Source organism: Microcebus murinus, chromosome 8 (assembly GCF_040939455.1).
Source record: "Microcebus murinus isolate Inina chromosome 8, M.murinus_Inina_mat1.0, whole genome shotgun sequence".
Lineage (NCBI taxonomy): Eukaryota > Metazoa > Chordata > Mammalia > Primates > Cheirogaleidae > Microcebus > Microcebus murinus.
Window position 1 is genome coordinate 58,003,695 of NC_134111.1, and position 19,609 is coordinate 58,023,303.

Below are 19,609 nucleotides of genomic sequence, written 5' to 3' on the forward strand. Positions count from 1 at the left end.
TAGTGTGCAAAGAATGGGGGAAAGGAAGTTACCTAAGCAGGGACAAGTATTTCTAACTAAGATATCTGAAAGCTTTTATTAATCTGTTATTTCAGAATCAGAGAATCTCTGTTGTCAAAGTTCTCCCATTTTAGAATTGAGAATAAGAAAGCATATTATAGAAATTTACTCTGCTTATTTAAAATTCTTTATGGTTTAGATTTTCTCTTGCAGTATCTCCACAGTACTCTTAATGCTTCAGCCATAACTCTAGTCTTTACCCACTGGATACCCTGCATTTTCCCCTCTCCCCTTTTTTTTTAATTGTAAATTATACAGAAAAAATTCAGAGTAGGAAGAATACACAGTGAAAAGCAGCTTTCCGTGTCACTCCAGAGCAACAGATCCTTCTTAGAGATAACCACTATTAGCATTTCCTTACGTATTTTTCCAGAAAGAATCAGTTCGTATTGCCAGTGTATACATGCAAATAGCTCTTGTAGTTTTTGCCTATAAAAGAATATATATATCCACTGTTGTGTACCTTCCTTTTTTTTTCTTTCCATCTAACATACATCATGGAGATTGTTCCAAATTACTTTTTTGTTTACCTCACTGTGGGCTGATATGATCCCCACATCACCAGATGAAGTCTTCCTTAGTCTCTAGCACCCTTTTCAAACCCAGTTTCTTCTCATATCTCTTCATGGAATTACTCTCTTGTCTGCTTGTTCCTATTTGCTTTTTTGTCCCTCCATTATTTATCTGTTACAGATCTGTCATATATTATTATGAGTTAGGTTTGGTCCTTTCATCCCAGCCATTATCTCTCTCCCCTTCTTACTGAGATCTCACAAGTTTATATCTACAGCCCAGGCCTCTCTACCTTATTTTATCTGTCTCTGTCTTTGACATACTATCATTTGGATATTTCAAAGATTTGTTAATTTTAGTATGTCCCAAACCAGCTTTTTTGGCATCCATATCTTAGTAAATGGCATCTATAATCATCTGTGTTGTGTAGAACAAAAGACTACAAGCTATTCTTGATAGCCCCTCTCCCTTACTGCCCATATTTCAAAATATAAATCTGGTTGATTTTTTTTACCTTCTAAATATCTCTCAAATCCATCCTCTTCCTTTTATCTCCAGTACCAGATTAGTCCAGCCTGCCACCACTTTTACTAGTTGTCTACCCACCAGCCCCTCTGGTCCTCTTCGAGGCCATTCTCCACACAGCAACATGAGGAAGCTGTGTGACTCCCTTAGTGTGACTCCCTTCCTTTCTTAAAATCTTTTGGTGGCTTATTGTTTTTAGAATAAAAACAGATATCTTTAGTACAGCCTGACAAGGTCTTGCATGGGCATTTGTTACTACTTTCCTCATCGGATCATCTCTGGTTGTACTTAGCTCATGGTCTCTTTTGTTTCTGCCATATTGTCTTTATTTCCAGGCCCTGCTACTCATCTTGTTCCCTCCTGCCTTAGGACATTTGCATATGCTGTTAAGTATTCTTTCCCATTCCTTTCTTCTCAATCTAATTAACTCCTACTGGGTCATTCAAATATTTTCTGAAGCATTGCTTCCTTTGAATCTTCCCCAGTCTCCCTCAGCAAGGCATACCTCTCCTTTGTAGCATTTGTCACATTTTCTGTTTTTTGTTTTTTTGTGAGTTTATTTGATTAACATGTATATTCTCTGCTAGGCTGTAATCTCCCTGAAGGCAGTGAGCATTGTATCTTTAGTTTCTTGCACAGATGTCTAGCACAAAATAGTAGACACTCAATAAATCTTGAATGAATGAATTTATTTTCTTCATCATTGATTCCAGCAAGTATTGTATATTGCATATTGTGAAAGTTGAGATATTTTTGACTCAGTGAATTAATATGTTCACAAGGCACAATATGGATTAATAAGCAAAGCCATTTCATGCTTGGTTGTAATAGAGATTGCAGCAGAATTCACAAGTTTACTAGAAGGAGGTTATTCTGAGGGTGGGGAATAGGAAGATAAAATAATCAGCACTGCAAGCACATAACTAGATCTACCTTTCTAGTTAGTGGAATTACTTCTCTGTATTATTTTCCCACCCTTCCTCCTATCCCCAGTTGCCTGTATCATAGCTCTCCCAAGTAAATTATGAACTCCTAACTGCCTTCAGCCTAGAGAAATATGACATTTCCCAAAGCACTCAAGAATAACAACTGATCACTTATAAAACAGTTTCTGAAGTTTGGAAAGAGATATAGCGATATGGTTTTCCCTTAGAAAAATGTTACAAAGGCTGTTTAAGTTCCCAGCCTAGTTCACACATGTACATTTTGCATTTGATGTACTTAATTAATGTAGTTAAGTTTGTTCTACATGCTGGGGATATTCCAAAGCTGTTAGTTAACACCATTGATAACCTTGTTAAAATGAACAACTCATTGATAACTAAGATTACCTTTCCCTCTTCCTGTGTTCCAGTGAAGGTTGAGCTCTGTAGGCTTCAGTTGAGAGAGTAGAGAAGACTAGGATGAGAAAGGGTGGTGGGTGTTTGAATCAGAGATTCCTGTAGGCTGAAAGAGTAGAAAAGACTTAGAGGAGAAAAATATTCTTGAGGTTTCCATTAGTAAGAGAAAAGTCAAAGATCCGGATAATGGGTGGGGTTGGTCCTTCCTATAATCCCAACACTTTGGGAAGCTGAAGAGGGGGGATCACTTTAAAAAAAGGGGAAAAAAAGCCATGTGTGGTGACTCAAGCCTGTAGTCCCAGCTGCTGAGGAGGCTGAGGTGGTAGGATTGCTGAGCCAGGAGTTTGAGGTGCAGTGAGCTATGATGGTGCCACTGCGCTCCAGCCTGAGCAAAAGAGGAAGACCCTGTCTCTTAAAAAAAAAATCTCCTAGACAGAGCAGCCTTTTGAGTTTGTAAATATTTTAGTCAAGTCTGGTTTTACAATCCACAGTGAATGGGAATATAAAAAACAAGGGACTTAAATGTGAGATTGTGGCCACATTAGCTAAAAGCAATGTACTTACAGATGTTGATGTTTAATTTCACCATCACAGTTTATGCTTCTAACACCAGTACTTGGTTCATAGTAGTTGTTCAAAATGTGTTTTAACTGACTGAACTTGGGTTTGTTTTTTGTTTTTAATTATTTCACTTTGTGTATCATTGTACTTTCAGAGATGTTTTCACCTGTGTTTATACAAGTATTACTGTACTTTGCAATGAAAAATATCTGGACTAGAATTCTTATTCTCTTATAAAGTCTTTCTCATGATTATACATAATAGACTTGACTGAATTTGGATGATGCCTGTCATAATAGGACTTAAGACAGACAAAGCACAAGCTTTATTGTAGTAGCTTTGAAGAAAGACTATGTGGTAATTACTGGATCAAGAAAGCATTGCATTATATGTGCAGATAGAATTCTTCAGGCAAATGCCTTAAATATTTTTTTAGTTCATCAGTCTTTTCATTATATATACCTAACTGCCAGAAATAGTCATTAATTCTTTCATGAAGATGTTTTTGTAGATTGTGAATTTATTTATGTGTATGTATTTCACACACACAGCCATTTTAGGAGTATGTTCAGTCTAATCTCTTTAAACAAAAGACTATGAAAATAGATATTGCTTCTTTCTTTGTAGACCATGTGGTAAAGTTGTCAGGGCTGGGAAGAAAAAAGAAATCTATTTATGTGCCACACTCTCAATATATGAAAAGTAAACTAGGTCTCAAAAACCATACTTTCAAGTATCACAGTAATTTACAAAAGGGCCAGGAGGTTAGACAAGCATTTTTTCATTAATTTGTCTAAAAGATGTTAAGCTGATATGGGATGGTTCAAAAACTTTTTTAAAAGAATTAGAATCTGCTTAACGCAAATCTTATGAAAAGAATCCACTTTTTTATAGGATAATACTCTGATCATTGTTTCTTAAACACTTATTGAAGGTTTTTCAGAAAGAGTTACATACCAGCATAGCTTTTTAATGCAAATGAATCATATTCTTTTTGAAGTGATGCCTTATGGATTTTCTTTTGTAGTCTTTTCAAAACTTGAATTTAATATCATTTTGCATGTTTTTCCTCCCATCCCGACATCTTAGGTGATAAACGTAAAAGACTCTAAAGCTCATCTTGTCACTTGTTTTGTTAATCAGGATTCTCTTTAGAAATATAACCTCTAAAGTTGGAGAGAGTACTATATTAGACACTTAAATAAGCAAAACAGATATGGAACAAAAAGGTTAATAATCTAAATTATAAGTATTTATATGTTATTTTTTAAAGTATGTAGTAATAGAGGCTATTACAGAATCACCTTTAATATATTATCAGATACCTTTATTTCTCAATCTTTTAACTGTCTATAACCATAGGCAAGTCACTTACTCTTTCTGACCCTGTATTTTCTCACCTATGAAATTGTAATAAATATGCTTCAAAGATTACTAAAGATCAAGTTAGATGAGATATAAAGCCCCTGGCATAGAGCAAGTACACTAAAATGTTCCTTTGTTTACTCATCTTAATAGTAAAATACAGCTTGGGTGTACTTTGAAACTTTCATCTTTTTTTTTAATGTAAAGTACAGAAATAAATAGGACTTGAGTAGTAATCCAATAATCTTTACATAATGTGTTCATAATTTTGAACACATTTTTTAAAAGAAATAAAAGTATATGAAATTGAAGTCTGTGTATTTCCTTTCCAGTCTCATTCCTTTTCTTGTCTCCCCAAAGGCAGTGATTGTCCTGTGTTTTTTGACTGTGTTTTCTGTATAAGTTTTCTTTGACTTTGTATGTATATATCCATAAGCAATATGTAGGATTTTTTTTTGTTTTAAAACTTGCATAAATGGTATCTAGTTGCATACTTAATCCTTCAGCTTAACTTTTCATTCAGCATTATTTTTGAGATCTATCTCTTGCTAAAAGTATTTAGGTCATTCATTTTAATTGCTTATTTATTTCCTTATGGTGGACATTTATGCAGTTTTTCACTATTATAAACAATGCTAGGTTGACTATCTTTATATTTTTAATATTCTTCTTAGAACTCAGGAGAACCTATTTATTGAATCCCACCTTAATCCCCAAAATGTACATTACTGACCTAAAAATTTGTATAATGAACGTTCTCAATTATTAAATAACTCATTCCAGCCTTTCCTAAAGATTGGTCTAATTTAAGGGCTCCTCTTTCTAATTCTCTCCCTCCAGTACTTATGCCATGGTGCTAAATTGATAGCCTCTCTGTGGGAAAAGCCATATCCATCAATGTTAGGAACAGTTAGAGTTATTACTTACTTTAGTGGTATAAGTGATTGGTTTTAAATTCTAATATTATGTATTTTTTAAATGAAATGTACCAATTCTGAAGCATTATTTTTGCAATAAATGTATGTAGAAATTCTCATGACTGTTATAATACTTAATGCAACCTAACAGAATAACCTTTTATAAGTAGAAACTTCTTTTAAAGTATGTATTTATAGTGAATAGGTGAGCTACCTTGATAAACATTATCCTTTGTGTTTTCTAGAATGCTCCTCTTTAGCAATGACATTTTATCTAAAATTTTTATATTTCTGTTTTCAAGTTAAAAATACATTTTCCAGGAGCTGGGCATGGTATGTTCACTCCTATGATCCCAGTGACTCAAGAGATTGAGGTGGGAGAATAGCCAGGAGTTGGAGACCTGCCTGGGCAATATAGGGAGCAATGTGGTGGCCCACACCTGTAGTCCCAGCTACTTGGAAGGCTGAGGCTGGAGAATCACTTGTACCCAGGAGTTGTCCAAGCTGCAGTGAGCTACATACAGTCTTACGACTGCACTGTAGCCTGAGAGACAGAGTGAGACCTCATCTCTTGAAAAAATTTTTTTGCAGTAAAGTGTCTTGAGTCTGCAGACACTAGATATATTTCTTAATTACTGAAGTATTTCCATATAGTTTGGCACAATGTAAAAACTATACAATTTTACTTAATTTTGACTGAATCATAGTGCTTAAATGCCTCTCATTTTACTAGCAGTTTTATTAATCTGAATCTTATCTAGCTGTTAAAGTTGAAGAAAAGAAAGGTAGCTGACACAGTCATAGCCTATAAAAAAATGAATGTAATGCCTAAACTATAAAATAATCATTAAGGCAACTAATTCTCAAATTGAAATAACTTGTAGAAATTTGGTTTTTACCATAACACTGATTGTTAGGGTCTTGGTGATGTCAAGAATTAATTAAAACTCTCTGAGTCTATGTGACTTTTAAATATCTTCATTAACCCAGGATATATACTAATTGCTTTTCAGAAATTTTGAATTTTGAAAATATCTGGAAATTGCTCCAGTGTTAAAAGTCACCAATGAGAACAGCTGATTTTCATTCATTATTTTAATAGCAACAACCTTGGCCAGTCTTTTTTTTTTTTTTGTCTGCTACAGACACAGAAATTCCCCTTTCTTGTTTACCTCCCACATTTCTGTTTCGAATCATATGACCTAGTCCTCTTCACTGTTACAGAAGAGACTGCCCACTGTTAGGGCCAGGGTAGATTCCTCTCCTTATTTTCTTTGCTCTGCTGCTTCTGCGTCTGCTGTCCCAGGAGAATCCCTTTCTCCATTTTCATGCCTACTGAGAAATGCTTGCTGGTCACTTTCCTACCTTCCTACCCTTTTTATCCTTACCTCTCTCCTGTCAGTGGCTGGTTGGTGAGCTGTTTGTTTGCCTCCCTGTGCACAACACAACTGTCTATCACGTTTATAATCCCATTCCCTGTGTCCTCCATTTTTCAATCATTTCAGCCCCTTGAGTCTGCAGGAATAATCTTTCTTTGCCTCTTATTCTTTCCCTGTTTTCTAGTGTGTTTGAAAGAGGAGTAAAAGATTAGAGGTCAGAGTCAATACCTGCCAAGTACTTGAACTTGAAAGGCCAAGAGGGGTCAACCCAGGGCACCTTTGGAGTATGTATTTTTTAAATGTTTAGCCAGATATCATGACAAATAAAATATAACATTGCTTTTCAGTATTTTTTTACTTCAAATATACTTCATTTAACATAATGGAGGAAATGATTTAAATAAAGTTTTGTGGGCCAGCATTTAAACCACCTTATTTACTGTCATCAAAATGTGGTGTTTTACAGCCAATTTTTGGAACATATCCATTTGTAAGTTAGAAACTCTTTTTGTAACTAACACTTAGAGAAACATTGATGACTTCTTGTTTTAATACACAAACATATCCTTGTTCTGAACTTTATATTTTTTTACTAATAAGCTTTATTTTTCAGGGCAGTTTTAGGTTCATAGCAAAATTGAACAGCAAGTACAGAGAGTTCTCATATACCCCCTGTCCTTATACAACCGTCCCCACTATCATCATCCCACGCCACCCACCTATATTGGCATATCATTATCACTCAAAGTCCCTAATTTACATCAGGGTTCACTCTTGGTAGTGTACATTTTATGGGTTTTGAAAAATGTATAATGACATATATGTACCACATTATACTATACAGAATAGTTTCAGTGCCTTAAAGATCCTCTGTGCTCTACCTTTTCATTCCTTCTCTAACCCTTGGCGCAACCACTTATCTTTTTATTGTTTCCATAGTTGTATTTCTTTTAGAATGTCATAGAAGTGGAATCATAACAGTATGAAGCCTTTTCATATTGGCTTCTTTCACTTAGTAATGTGCATTGAAGTTTCCTCCATGTCTTTCCATGGCTTGTAGTTCATTTATTTTTGGCACTGAATAATATTCCATTGTCTGGATGTACTCAGTTTAGTTATCCATTCATCTACTGAAGGACTTCTTGGTTGCTTCCAAGTTTTGGCAGTTATGAATCCAGCTGCTATATACACCTGTGTGCAGGTTTTTGTGTGGACATAAGTTTTTGGTTCATTTGGGTAAATACGAGGGAGTGCTGGACCATATGGTAATGATAATGTTTAGTTTTGTAAAGAACTGCCAAACTGTCTTTCATAGTGGATGTCTACATCTAAAAAAAAAAAAAATGAGTCTGGACATTTTGCATTCCCTGTACCATTTAGCATTCCCACTAGCAATGCATGACAGTTCTGCTGTTGCTCCACATCTTCACCAGCATCTGGTGGTGTTAGTGTTTCGGATTTTGGCCATTCTGATAGATGTGTCATTGTTGTTTTAATTTGCAATTCTTCTTCTTCAATTTTTTCATATGCTTACTTGCCATTTGTCATCTTTGGTGAGGTGTTTTTTCTTTTGCCCATTTTCTAATCAGGTTGTTCATTTTCTTATAGTTGAGTTTTAAGAGTTAATTGTATATCTTGGATAATAGTCCTTCATCAGATATGTCTTTTGCAAACATTTTCTCCTAGGCTGCGGCTTCTCTTGACATTGTCTTTTGCAGAGCATAAAATCTCGACCGGAGTTACAGATTTGGAAGTTAAGAGAATATTGGTGCTATTGGAAGCCCTAAAATTGTATAAGATAGCCAAAAGAGTATATGTACGTAGAAAAGACTATAGAGCTAAGGTCTTGGCTTTGAGGGACTTGGCAATATTTAGATGATGGGGAGATAAGGAACAGTAATAGAAAATGAGAAAGAGGGGCCCAGAAATTTAGGGGGAAAACTGATAAAGTATTTTTTTCTAGGAACAGAACAGAGAAAGTGTATCAAGGAGGAAGTCATTGAGTGTGTCAGATGTTGCTAGACCAATTAAATAAGACGAGGAGTGAGAAGTGATCAGTGGGTCTAATAATAAGGCCATTGGTGAAGAGCTGTTTAAAGGGAGTGATAAGGAAGAAAAGCCTTTGGGAGAAGGATTCAAATAAAAGCAAGAGGAGAAAAATTGGAGAGAGCAGTTATAGATAATACATTTGGGGGAGTTTTGCTTTACAGGAGAGGTCATTGAGATGGAAGGTAGAGGGGTAGATTTGTGTTTTTAAATAAAGGTTAGAAAAATGTCAGTGTTGGATTCTTGTTGGTGTGACTTGCCAGAGAGGGAGAAATGGATGATCCAAGACAAACTTGGCAATTGCTGGAGTGCTGCCCTTGTAGGGGAGAGAGAGGAACTAGTGAAATGGTGTGTGTAGCACCTGTCTTGAGATTGTCAGCATTTTCCACCCATTTTCTACTCAGCTGTGACGCCTCAGTGGCATGTCAGCTGCTGGCCCATAAAATGTTTTGTTGGAGTTAGAGTACACTCAATCCTTGAAGCTGTTCTATCGTGTACTCCTCCCTAGCCCTCTCCCACCTCACCCTATGTCATGACTAGAAGATGGTTCCTTTGTGAGAATGAAAAGGAGCTCCTTACTCTGGACAAAGGCAACTAACACAAAGCTGGATTTTATCCCTCATTTGCCTTAGGCTAGGTGTATCGTACTACCATAGCTCATTCTACTCCAAGACAAGAAAAATTAAATTTAATATCTTGCTGTAATAGTTAAATGTATCCTTTGTCCTGCAGCAAATATTTAAGAACTGAGAATTTGGTGTAGGAATCCCAGCTCTTGCACCAACTGGCAGTAATGTATATTTGAAGAAACTTTAAGGCATAGTAAAGTCGACTTACCAACAAGTAATTATGAGTTTAGATTTTATTTGAACTGTCTTTCATATTTGTATCTTATAAATTAAGAAATGGTGTCGAGCACACTGCATCAAAATATAACTGGGACTTAGTAGCACCTAGCACTCATATCTTGTTTTTTTTAACAATATTCCCACTAAAAGGAAACAAGGCTTCTTGGAGAAATAGCTGGTTCCAAGGCTTGGAGCCTGGGACATCATGTTATGCCAGAAAGGAAGGATATGCTTAAAAATTGATAGCAGTATGTCACAAGGATGTAGGAGCCATTTTGAAAGGGTGCCCAGTGGCCAAATCTGGGGTAATCTGAGCATCAAAATAATTAAAGCCAATAATGAATTATAAAGCATTTGGGAAAAAAAAGGATACCATGATACCATGCCAATAAAACATAGGTATATGCATACATAAAAACCAGAGAAAAAAGGACTCGGGGGCAACTGTTAAGTATGGAGGCAGTACTGGAGTTGGAAAATGGTGGTTTTGTTGTTGTAACAGAATACTTGAAACTGGGTAGTTTATAAAGAAAAGCGATTTATTTGGTTCATGATTCTGATTGGCTGGAAAGTTTAAGATTGGGCATTTGCATCTGGTGAGGATCTCAAGCTGCTTCAATTCACAGTGGAAAGTGGAAAAGGAGCTGTTGTGTGGGAAGAGATCACATAGAGGAAGCCATACTCTTTTAGCAACCCATTCTCTTCTAATCCATTCTCTGGAGACTGAGAACTCAACTTAACCTTGAGGGAGGGCATTAATCTATTCATGAGGGATCCACCACTATGACTCAGAAAACTCCCAATAATGCCACATTGGGGGTCAAATTTCAACATGAGTTTTGGCAGGGACAAACCAAACCATAGTATTTGCAAATAGATGTTGAAACTAGGGGAGAAATTTTGATGAGGAGCAGGATATTTGCATGGTCTTAAAGTGTCTTCCTAAAGGTTGCTTATTGGTTACAGGGAAAAGGTAATAATTAAGCAGTAGGAAAATTTGAACAGCACCTTGTCTGGATGATGAAATGTAACATCACCAATGAGGTACAGATGGATACCATGTGCCTCTGAATGTGATATCCTCAGAATACATTACTTGAATTTAATCATGTGGAAACATCAGACAAGCTCAAAGTGAGCATTCTATTTTTTTAAAAGACTATATTCTACAAAAATGTTAATGTTATAAAAGTTAAAGAAAGGCTGAAAAGACCCATATTAAAGTAGATTAAAGACATAGGACAATACATGATCCTAAGACTGGATCCTACATATGGAGAATAATTAAATTTTTTAAATGGTATTACTGAGTCAGTTGACATTAAAATGCAAATTGTAGATTAAAGTATTATATTGATAAACAAACTGAAATTTTAACTATATTGTGGTTTATAGAAGATTATTTTTAGGAAATTGAAAACTGAAGTATTCATGGGGAAAATGTTATGTATGCAACTGACTCTCAAATGACTCAGAAAAAAAATGTGCACACACAAGGGATAGGGAGGGTATTTGAGGGAGAGAGAGAGGGAGGAACAAATGGGACAAAATACTAACAGAAGGAGATTCTGGGTTAGGTTACACAAGTGTGCTTTCCTTGCTTTTCTTGTACTTTTTTGTGTAAATTTAAAATGTTTCCAGGTGGATTTATATACATACTCATGAATACATTGGGCTTATTTCTTTTATGCTTATCTCATTTGTTATTGTTCTAGGTTGCTAATTTACCTTTAATACTTCCTTGATTTTAAAAAGATGTTAACATGCATTGCTTATAAATGTACATATTGATTTTTAATTTCTTTTAAATAGTGCTGGGCCTAAAGGAGATAACATATATGAATGGAGATCAACTATACTTGGCCCACCAGGTTCTGTATATGAAGGTGGTGTGTTTTTTCTGGATATCACATTTTCATCAGATTATCCATTTAAGCCACCAAAGGTAAGAACCTAGAAGTGTATTCTTAAATATTTATCCCTTTCCAAAATCAGTTATTTTGTAACTTAAATGTATATTGTTGTAATCTTTTTTATTTCATTGTTTTTCATGGATTGATATGGAAACTCTTAAGTAACCAAGGATTGTAAAACTGAAAGTAATTGACTCCTGTCTTTCACAGATAACTTTGTGATCAATAGAATTTTGTAATCAATAGAAAGAGGGTACCTGTTTGGCAGCTTCCAGAAATAAGGATTTAATAACATGAATTTTGTGCCAAATACCTTTGTAGTTAAGCAAAACCTGGAAAACCATATCAAAGAAAGGAGAAACTAATAATATCTAGTAAACTCAGTTTGTACCCTCTGTGGATGTGATGTAGTAATAGAAACTGAGGGTGGCCAAGTGACTTCTGCCTTTTTGTTGTCTCTGAGTTCATTGGAGGAATGAACCAGATGAATAATAAACAGAGAAGGGGTGAGTTGTGCCATGTTATGACTGCCAGTTATTTTGCAAAGCTTAAACATAACAATTGCTTAAATAGCTTCCTCCCCTGACTTCTCTTTCTAAAATTGTCAAGCCAACAGGTAAAAACCACCAGAATTAATTAAGCATGAGCAGAATTGATTACAGAGATGTTGACATAGCAAGGAAAAGTGTGTTATCAAGTCTGTAGCCCTTAACTATGATAAAATTTTTTCTTTAACATAGTTCCTTATGTTCTTTACACTATTTAAAATTTATGTAGCCTGTGTATGTGCATGTGTATGTGTGTGTGTATATATATGCATAAAAATAAAGGTTTTATTTTATGGGGAAAAAAAGACAGGATTATTTCTCAGGAAAACATTATCTAACAAGTTCTACCCTAGTGGTGTTTACTTCAAATCACAGGTACCAAGGTCCCTTATCACCTGGAGGTATTGACTCTCAATTGTTTTTAGAGTGCTTTAATTTGTGGTCCCATTAGAATCTAAGATCTTGAAATTCCTATCTTTTTTAATGCTCTCATGTCTGTAGAGTCTTGCTAAAAGCAATCAAAGGGCCAAAATCCTCACATAGATAACACCATAAGTTGTATTTACATTCAGAATGACATGTATTAAATGCTAGTATATCAGTAACTGTTCAATATGCTGGTTAAGTTTTCTGTATTATAGAAAAAAAGTAAAACCTTAGCAAAATACCTCATGTCTATATAAACGGTGAGACTTATTTTCTACATGCTTGTTTTTTCACATTGAAAATTGGTTTTAACATGTTAGCAAAATTAGGAAAAGAGATAGCAAGATTTATGTTATACAAATTTATTTTGTATGTGGAGGGAAATTAATTGAAGAAAAAGACTCTTACATTTATTTTTCTTAGCACCTTTTAATGGAAAATGGAAATTGACTAACGTAAGAATTTTAAACTATAGTTCTGTATGTGATTTGTCAGTAATTTTGATTATTGATAAATATGGTTATAAATTAAACATGTTTATTTTTTGCTGAAATTGCAATATTCTGATTTTTGTTGGTTCATTTCTCTTGCTAAGATATCTTATACAGTATTAAACATTACTAAGGTCTATTGTAGGATAAGAAAAAATAAGATTTCTGGTGTCAATCTTGTTAGGAATAATTTATTTCTTCATAGTGCTGAATCTTTTTGAAATTCAGAAAAAGTATTGACCCTTCTTGAAGAATAATAAAAATTTAATTTCTTCTATTGTTCTTGGATCCTATTCTTTTCACTGGTTATCGATAGCTGAAAAGATTGTATTTGTAAATTCCATATCTATTGAGTAGTCGTCTGTCAGTGACCTAAATATATATTCTCATATTCTAGAGAAGTACTAATGGAAATATAATGTAATTGACATGTATAATTTTAAATTTTCTAATATTTAAAAAGGTAAAAAAATTAATTTTAATAATATATTTTATTTAACTCAATATATCCAAAATACTATCTCAGCATATAATCAATATAAGAGTATGATTAATGAGATATTTTATATTTCCTTTTTGAGAATTTTGAGTCTTTGAAATCTGCTACATAAGAGTGTAAAATTGTAAGTGTAAAACTTTTAGCCCATTTCAATTCAGCTAACCACATAGGACAGAGGAGTTTTAAAGGGTTCTATTCTCCTCCTCCCAAACTAATGTCCTTCTTCCCTCCATCCCTCCCTCTCTTAATCATGCATTCTTTTCAGAAAAACACTTTTGAGAGCTTTTAATATTTTCTTCCCAGATTCCACTTTTGAGCTCACAGTACACTGCTACTTCCAAGAGATCAAGAATTGTCTTTTTTTTCTCTACAACTCCAATTGTGAATTAACCACCCAATTAGTATTTGTGGCTGTTTTGAAACTTGCCAGTATTTGTTCCTATGATTGATCTTTTTTTCTCACACATCTCTTTATCCAGTAGCTATAAAGACCTTGCTTACTTTAATATTTTAGTCCAACAAGATAGTGAATCAGCTGTGAAAATGATAGGCTAAGAAATAGAAAGGCAGGTAGTACAGATGGTTTTACCAATCTCCCTTTCAGTCCTTCTCCAGTATTTTCTCACATGTGGCAAGAAATTAGCTGAGTTGATACTGATCTTTTCTACTAAGATGCTAATATAATGTTTATTTGTTTTAAAATTCATCAGTTCCTCTTACTGTTAACACCAAAACATTTCTGTCCTCCCTCACTTTCTGTATGTGTGTGTATACATGTACCCAAATATATACATAGACTTACTGTATCATTTATTTAGGTTTAACTGATCAACTACTGGGTTTGTTTCTTTCTATACGAGGTAAAAAACAGAAAAATTTCTTTAAACTGAATCATAAAACAATTTAATTTTATTATTGAACCTAATTTAAGCTCAGCTCCATTTAAGTGTAGCTTGCTATTTAGTATCACCTATGATGTGTCACCCTTTATTTTTTCTGATGAGTGTTTCAGTTGGTAATAAAACATTCTTTTGTTTGTTTGTTTGTTTTTAATATGATTGTGCTCAGGTCACTTTCCGTACCAGAATCTATCACTGCAACATCAACAGTCAGGGAGTCATCTGTCTGGACATCCTTAAAGACAACTGGAGTCCTGCTTTGACTATTTCAAAGGTTTTGCTGTCTATTTGTTCCCTTTTGACAGACTGCAACCCTGGTAAGCAAATCTTCAATTTTTTCTCTAGTCCTAAACTAGAGACAGAAGCAAATCTTTATTAACACATACAGTAAGGCTATAAAAACCAACACATTTTTTCAGTTAGATTAAATGTGGATGGAGAAAATGCTAATGGTAGATCAGCGTAAAACATTTTGTGAGGAAATGACCAAGGACATTTTCAAGTAGTCCAGGCCAGAAATTTCTCAGTACCTTCATTTAGTTTGTTAATGACAAGCCACTCTATAATTATTTTATCACAATCATTGTGATGGAATCTCTACTTTTCAAATTATGTAGCTGCACACACCACTTCTGACAAGAGTAAAGCAACGTCTGGCACTAAGGGCCTCCTTTTCTTGCTCCTTCCACACTGGTATGTGCTTTGAAGACAATCACTTAGTAATGAAGGGCTTTCTTGTTCTCCCTTCCTTTTTAGATTAATTACAGTGAGAAAGTTGGACTAGATTATGATCATTTAAACTCAGAGATAGTCATTGGTGTATAATTCTTAACTTAAAAAAAATGACGAACTGCCACATGTGACTTTCAACTATGGGTAGCTGACTTGATAAAGTGATGTTTAGGCCTAGAGTTTCACATATGTTGTCTTACTGTGTGGTCATTTTTGAAGTTGACTTTTTAAAAAAATTACTAAGACACTAAAGGCTATTACTGTTACCGTAGGCTCTCGCACTTACACGTATGCAACTGGTGTATATCATAGATAGATAGATAGATAGATAGATAGATAGATAGATAGATAGATAGATAGATAGATAGATAGATAGATGTGTATATCATAGATAGATAGATAGATGGATGGATGGATGTATGGATGTAAATATTCATTGTATCATTTATTAAAGCAAAAGATTGGAAACAACCTAAATGCTCATTAATAGAGGATATAGCTAGTAGAATGAGACAACTCTATATTAACTAATGGAGAAAGGTCTTTAAGATATATAAGTAAAACAAGTACTGGGAAAATATATATACATAGCAATAATATTCTCAGTGCTTATCAATGCATATAGTATCTCTGGAATGAAATGTTATAAATGGTTAACAGTTGTTTCAGGGAGAGAAACTTCTGCATAGTTGGAGACAGGAAGGAAAAGAGTTTTACTTTTTTACTGGCTATTGTTTGGTACAGTTCAAATATTGTACCATATATACATATTTTTTTTTTTTTTTTTTTTGAGACAGAGTCTCACTTTGTTGTCCAGGCTAGAGTGAGTGCCGTGGCGTCAGCCTAGCTCACAGCAACCTCAAACTCCTGGGCTTGAGTGATCCTTCTGCCTCAGCCTCCCGAGTAGCTGGGACTACAGGCATGCGCCACCATGCCCGGCTAATTTTTTATATATATATATAAGTTGGCCAATTAATTTCTTTTCTATTTATAGTAGAGACGGGGTCTCGCTCTTGCTCAGGCTGGTTTTGAACTCCTGACCTTGAGCAATCCGCCCGCCTCGGCCTCCCAAGAGCTAGGATTACAGGCGTGAGCCACAGCGCCCGGCCCATATATACATATTTTATCTTTTTGAAAAATAAATTTGAAATAAAAGCTTATATCTCAGATTCAATTTGTAGTTGGAAATTCTGTTTATAGTGAAATGGCAAATAAGTTTTCAAGTGGAGGTGTGAATAGTTATTATGAATACCATTGTATTGTAAGATTAGAGTTTTATTTTAAAATCACTATTTTTTAATATCCATAAGAAAGCAGAAATGTAACTACCTAGTATACTTCCATTGTTAAATAAAATGCTAAGAAAACAAAATAGTTTTTGTATATTTTAAAGACATACGTTTTATTAAAATCAGATCTTTTCATTTTCTTAGTGAAAGGGGCTTTCCTGTTTTGAATATTAAAATATACATATGATCATGTTACTTTAAACATTTCTTTTTTGAAAATCTAGCTATTATATATCAAGATGCTGCTGAAAAATAAATGTTTCAATTTAATAGAATATTAGAGCTGTCCCTTTAAGACACCACATAATATCTTTAATGTTCTTTCGACTTTTCTAGCGGATCCTCTGGTTGGAAGCATAGCCACTCAGTATTTGACCAACAGAGCAGAACATGACAGGATAGCCAGACAGTGGACCAAGAGATACGCAACATAATTCACATAATTTGTATGCAGTGTGAAGGAGCAGAAGGCATCTTCTCACTGTGCTGCAAATCTTTATAGCCTTTACAATACGGACTTCTGTGTATATGTTATACTGATTCTACTCTCTGCTTTTATCCTTTGGAGACTGGGAGACTCCCAAAAAAGGTAAATGCTATCAAGAGTAGAACTTTGTAGCTGTAGATTAGTTATGTTTAAAACGCCTACTTGCAAGTCTTGCTTCTTTGGGATATCAAAATGTATTTTGTGATGTACTAAGGATACTGGTCCTGAAGTCTACCAAATATTATAGTGCATTTTAGCCTAATTCATTATCTGTATGAAGTTATAAAAGTAGCCGTAGATGACTAGGAATTATGTCATTTGTATTAAGCCCAGATCTATTTCTGAGTATGTGGTTCATGCTGTTGTGAAAAATGTTTTACCTTTTACCTTTGTCAGTTTGTAATGAGAGGATTTCCTTTTACCCTTTGTAGCTCAGAGAGCACCTGATGTATCATCTCAACACAATAAACATGCTCCCGAAGGCATAGTTTCCTGTCGTAATATTTTAAGTCAGTCTTGTTAGAAGGTGTGTCTGAGATGATTGTTGATGAAATAAAAATGTGGATATGAAGATTGACTACTAAGGACTAGTACAAATAAACCAATTATTAAATTGAAAACATTTAAAGTCTTATTAAATGTGTAAAGTTTTTTTCTTTAAGTCTTGAAGTAAGACAATACAGTGAGCTTAAATGTGCAAAACTGGATTTTAAACCATTGGTCTCAAAAACACATAAAGCTTTACTTTGATAATGTGATGTTTGAGCCAAGAAAAATAAAAAATTTTGGCTCGCTCAGGAGTCTGATAATGTCTTATGGAACCATCAATTTTGTTTCCAAATTGATGATTTCTGCCCAAGATTAGGCAATATTATTAAACAATAACATTGATCTGATAGCTAATCTATGGTGCATTTTTTACTTCTAATCCTGGTCTTGAATTTTCATGGTATGCTTTACCATTCTTATTATGACACTTGGCTAGCCAATATAGCCAGAGGCAGAGTTAAACACAGAAACTCTTGTCTGCCCTGAAGGTAGAATAGAGCTGTATATTATTAGTGTGCAGATGTGGAATTATTTGTCAATTGAAAAAATGCCAAATCATAAGGTTTTTGTAGGTTAAATTTCCTTCTTTCTAGTTATTATTAGATTTCTTATGGGAGTTAGAATTACTTTGCAATATTCAGATTTGATAAACAGTATAATTATGCTATTTTTCTCCTATCACTAGTATAATTATCCCTGGTCATATAGCCAAGGTTTTGGTACATGGGCCAAGTGTCTTCTCCAGTCCTAAATATGGAAATGGAATGTCATCTTAAAATTTATAGAGTGGAACTATTAGCATAAAAATGTACTGCTTCAAGATAATAAAGTAAAAAATGTACAGTGGCATATATTGTCACTAAGAATAGTGGGCTTCTACTTATTTGTCAATAGTAGTCTTAAATCAGAATAAAAATATAATTACACTTATATATGTATTTTTCTTTTAAACTCCCCTCCTCCCCAATCCTTATTACAAAGGAACACCATAGAAAACTATTTTAAAGAGTTCAGGCTTATGTCTGTGAAAACCTAACTAATAATCTGTAATGAATTTCAACTCAATGTGATATGAGTCTCTTGCCTTTTATGTAAGCTGTAAGGATTTTTATGAACTGTGAGTGAGCTATAGAAAGTCATTTTTCTTCTAATTCCAAGATTGTGCATTCTATATCCTAGAGTAATAAACTTTTGGTGCTGGAAAAACTTTCATCAGACTGGATATTAGGATGTTTGGGGATGCTGTGAATGGACTTCCTTCAGTTACTATGAGCCTAATTACTACCACCAACCTATTTTGCTTACTTGTTGATTGTGTAACATGCTGGCCTGGGACTAAGTAAGGGGAATTGGTTACTTAAAATATTTGTGGCTTTTCCAAAGCCTTCTAAAGGCTCTTCTCTAAGGCCACACAGATAGTTTGTGGCCTTGAATAAGACAACTTTGAGCTTTAGTTTATTTAAATATGAAACAGAAGAGTTGAACCTGATTGTTTCCTTGTTCTCTGTTAGCATACAAACTCTGTAATTCTGTTGTAAATTTTTGGTGTTCTTGTTCTGCTTTCTCTTTCAGGGAACCGGCTACACTTTCAAATGGACTTAATAGTGTCTTGGTGTTCTAGTAAAAAGATGTACCTATGAAATAAGAGCCACTACATGCCAGGCACTGTTCAGTCACTGATGTGCCCTGTCTCATTTAAGATCCTTAACCACTTCGGTACCAGTGTTGACTATAGTCAATAGCCATAGATGACCGTGCACAGTGACTTTAGCCAACAGCCATGATATGAAGGCGCACAGCAGAGCGTCAACTTTAGCTGACAGCTGTGATATGACTTTTCTAATTTTTCATTTATCAAAATAAAATTGTGAACATTTAAAAATAACGTAATGAAAACATATATGTATATGTTACCTGTTTTGATTTACATTACAAGTAAAGCTGCCTGTAAAGTAAAAAAACAAGCTTTCAGTGCTTTAAAGCTCTCCTCATCACACAAGAACAAAACAGATTCGTCGTCAATGCACAGCACAGACTATCGTGCGGACTGTGAGTGCCGGCTGTGTGCAAGGTTTCACGGCCGGTGAGCGCCGTACCGAAGTGGTTAAAGAGCGTTAGGAGAGTAGACATTGATGATCTTCAGTTGACAGTTGAAACTGTGCATAGACAGGTTAAATAGCTCCCTGCAGATTATACAGCCAATACGACATGGAGGTATAGCA

General features: G+C 34.6%; 1 protein-coding gene across 3 annotated transcripts in view; it reads left to right on the plus strand.

Moving 5' to 3' along the window:
* The window catches only part of UBE2E3 (ubiquitin conjugating enzyme E2 E3), an 86,694-nt gene extending 69,369 nt beyond the window's left edge, over positions 1-17,325 (plus strand). For all 3 annotated transcript variants that reach the window (XM_012785820.3, XM_076005723.1, XM_012785818.3), the window contains exons 4-6: positions 11,367-11,499; positions 14,500-14,647; positions 16,688-17,325. In XM_012785820.3, the coding sequence (XP_012641274.2) occupies positions 11,367-11,499; positions 14,500-14,647; positions 16,688-16,785 (379 nt within the window). In that variant the 3' untranslated portion in view covers positions 16,786-17,325. The remainder of the gene's footprint in view (positions 1-11,366; positions 11,500-14,499; positions 14,648-16,687) is intronic.
* The last annotated feature ends 2,284 nt before the right edge of the window (positions 17,326-19,609 follow it).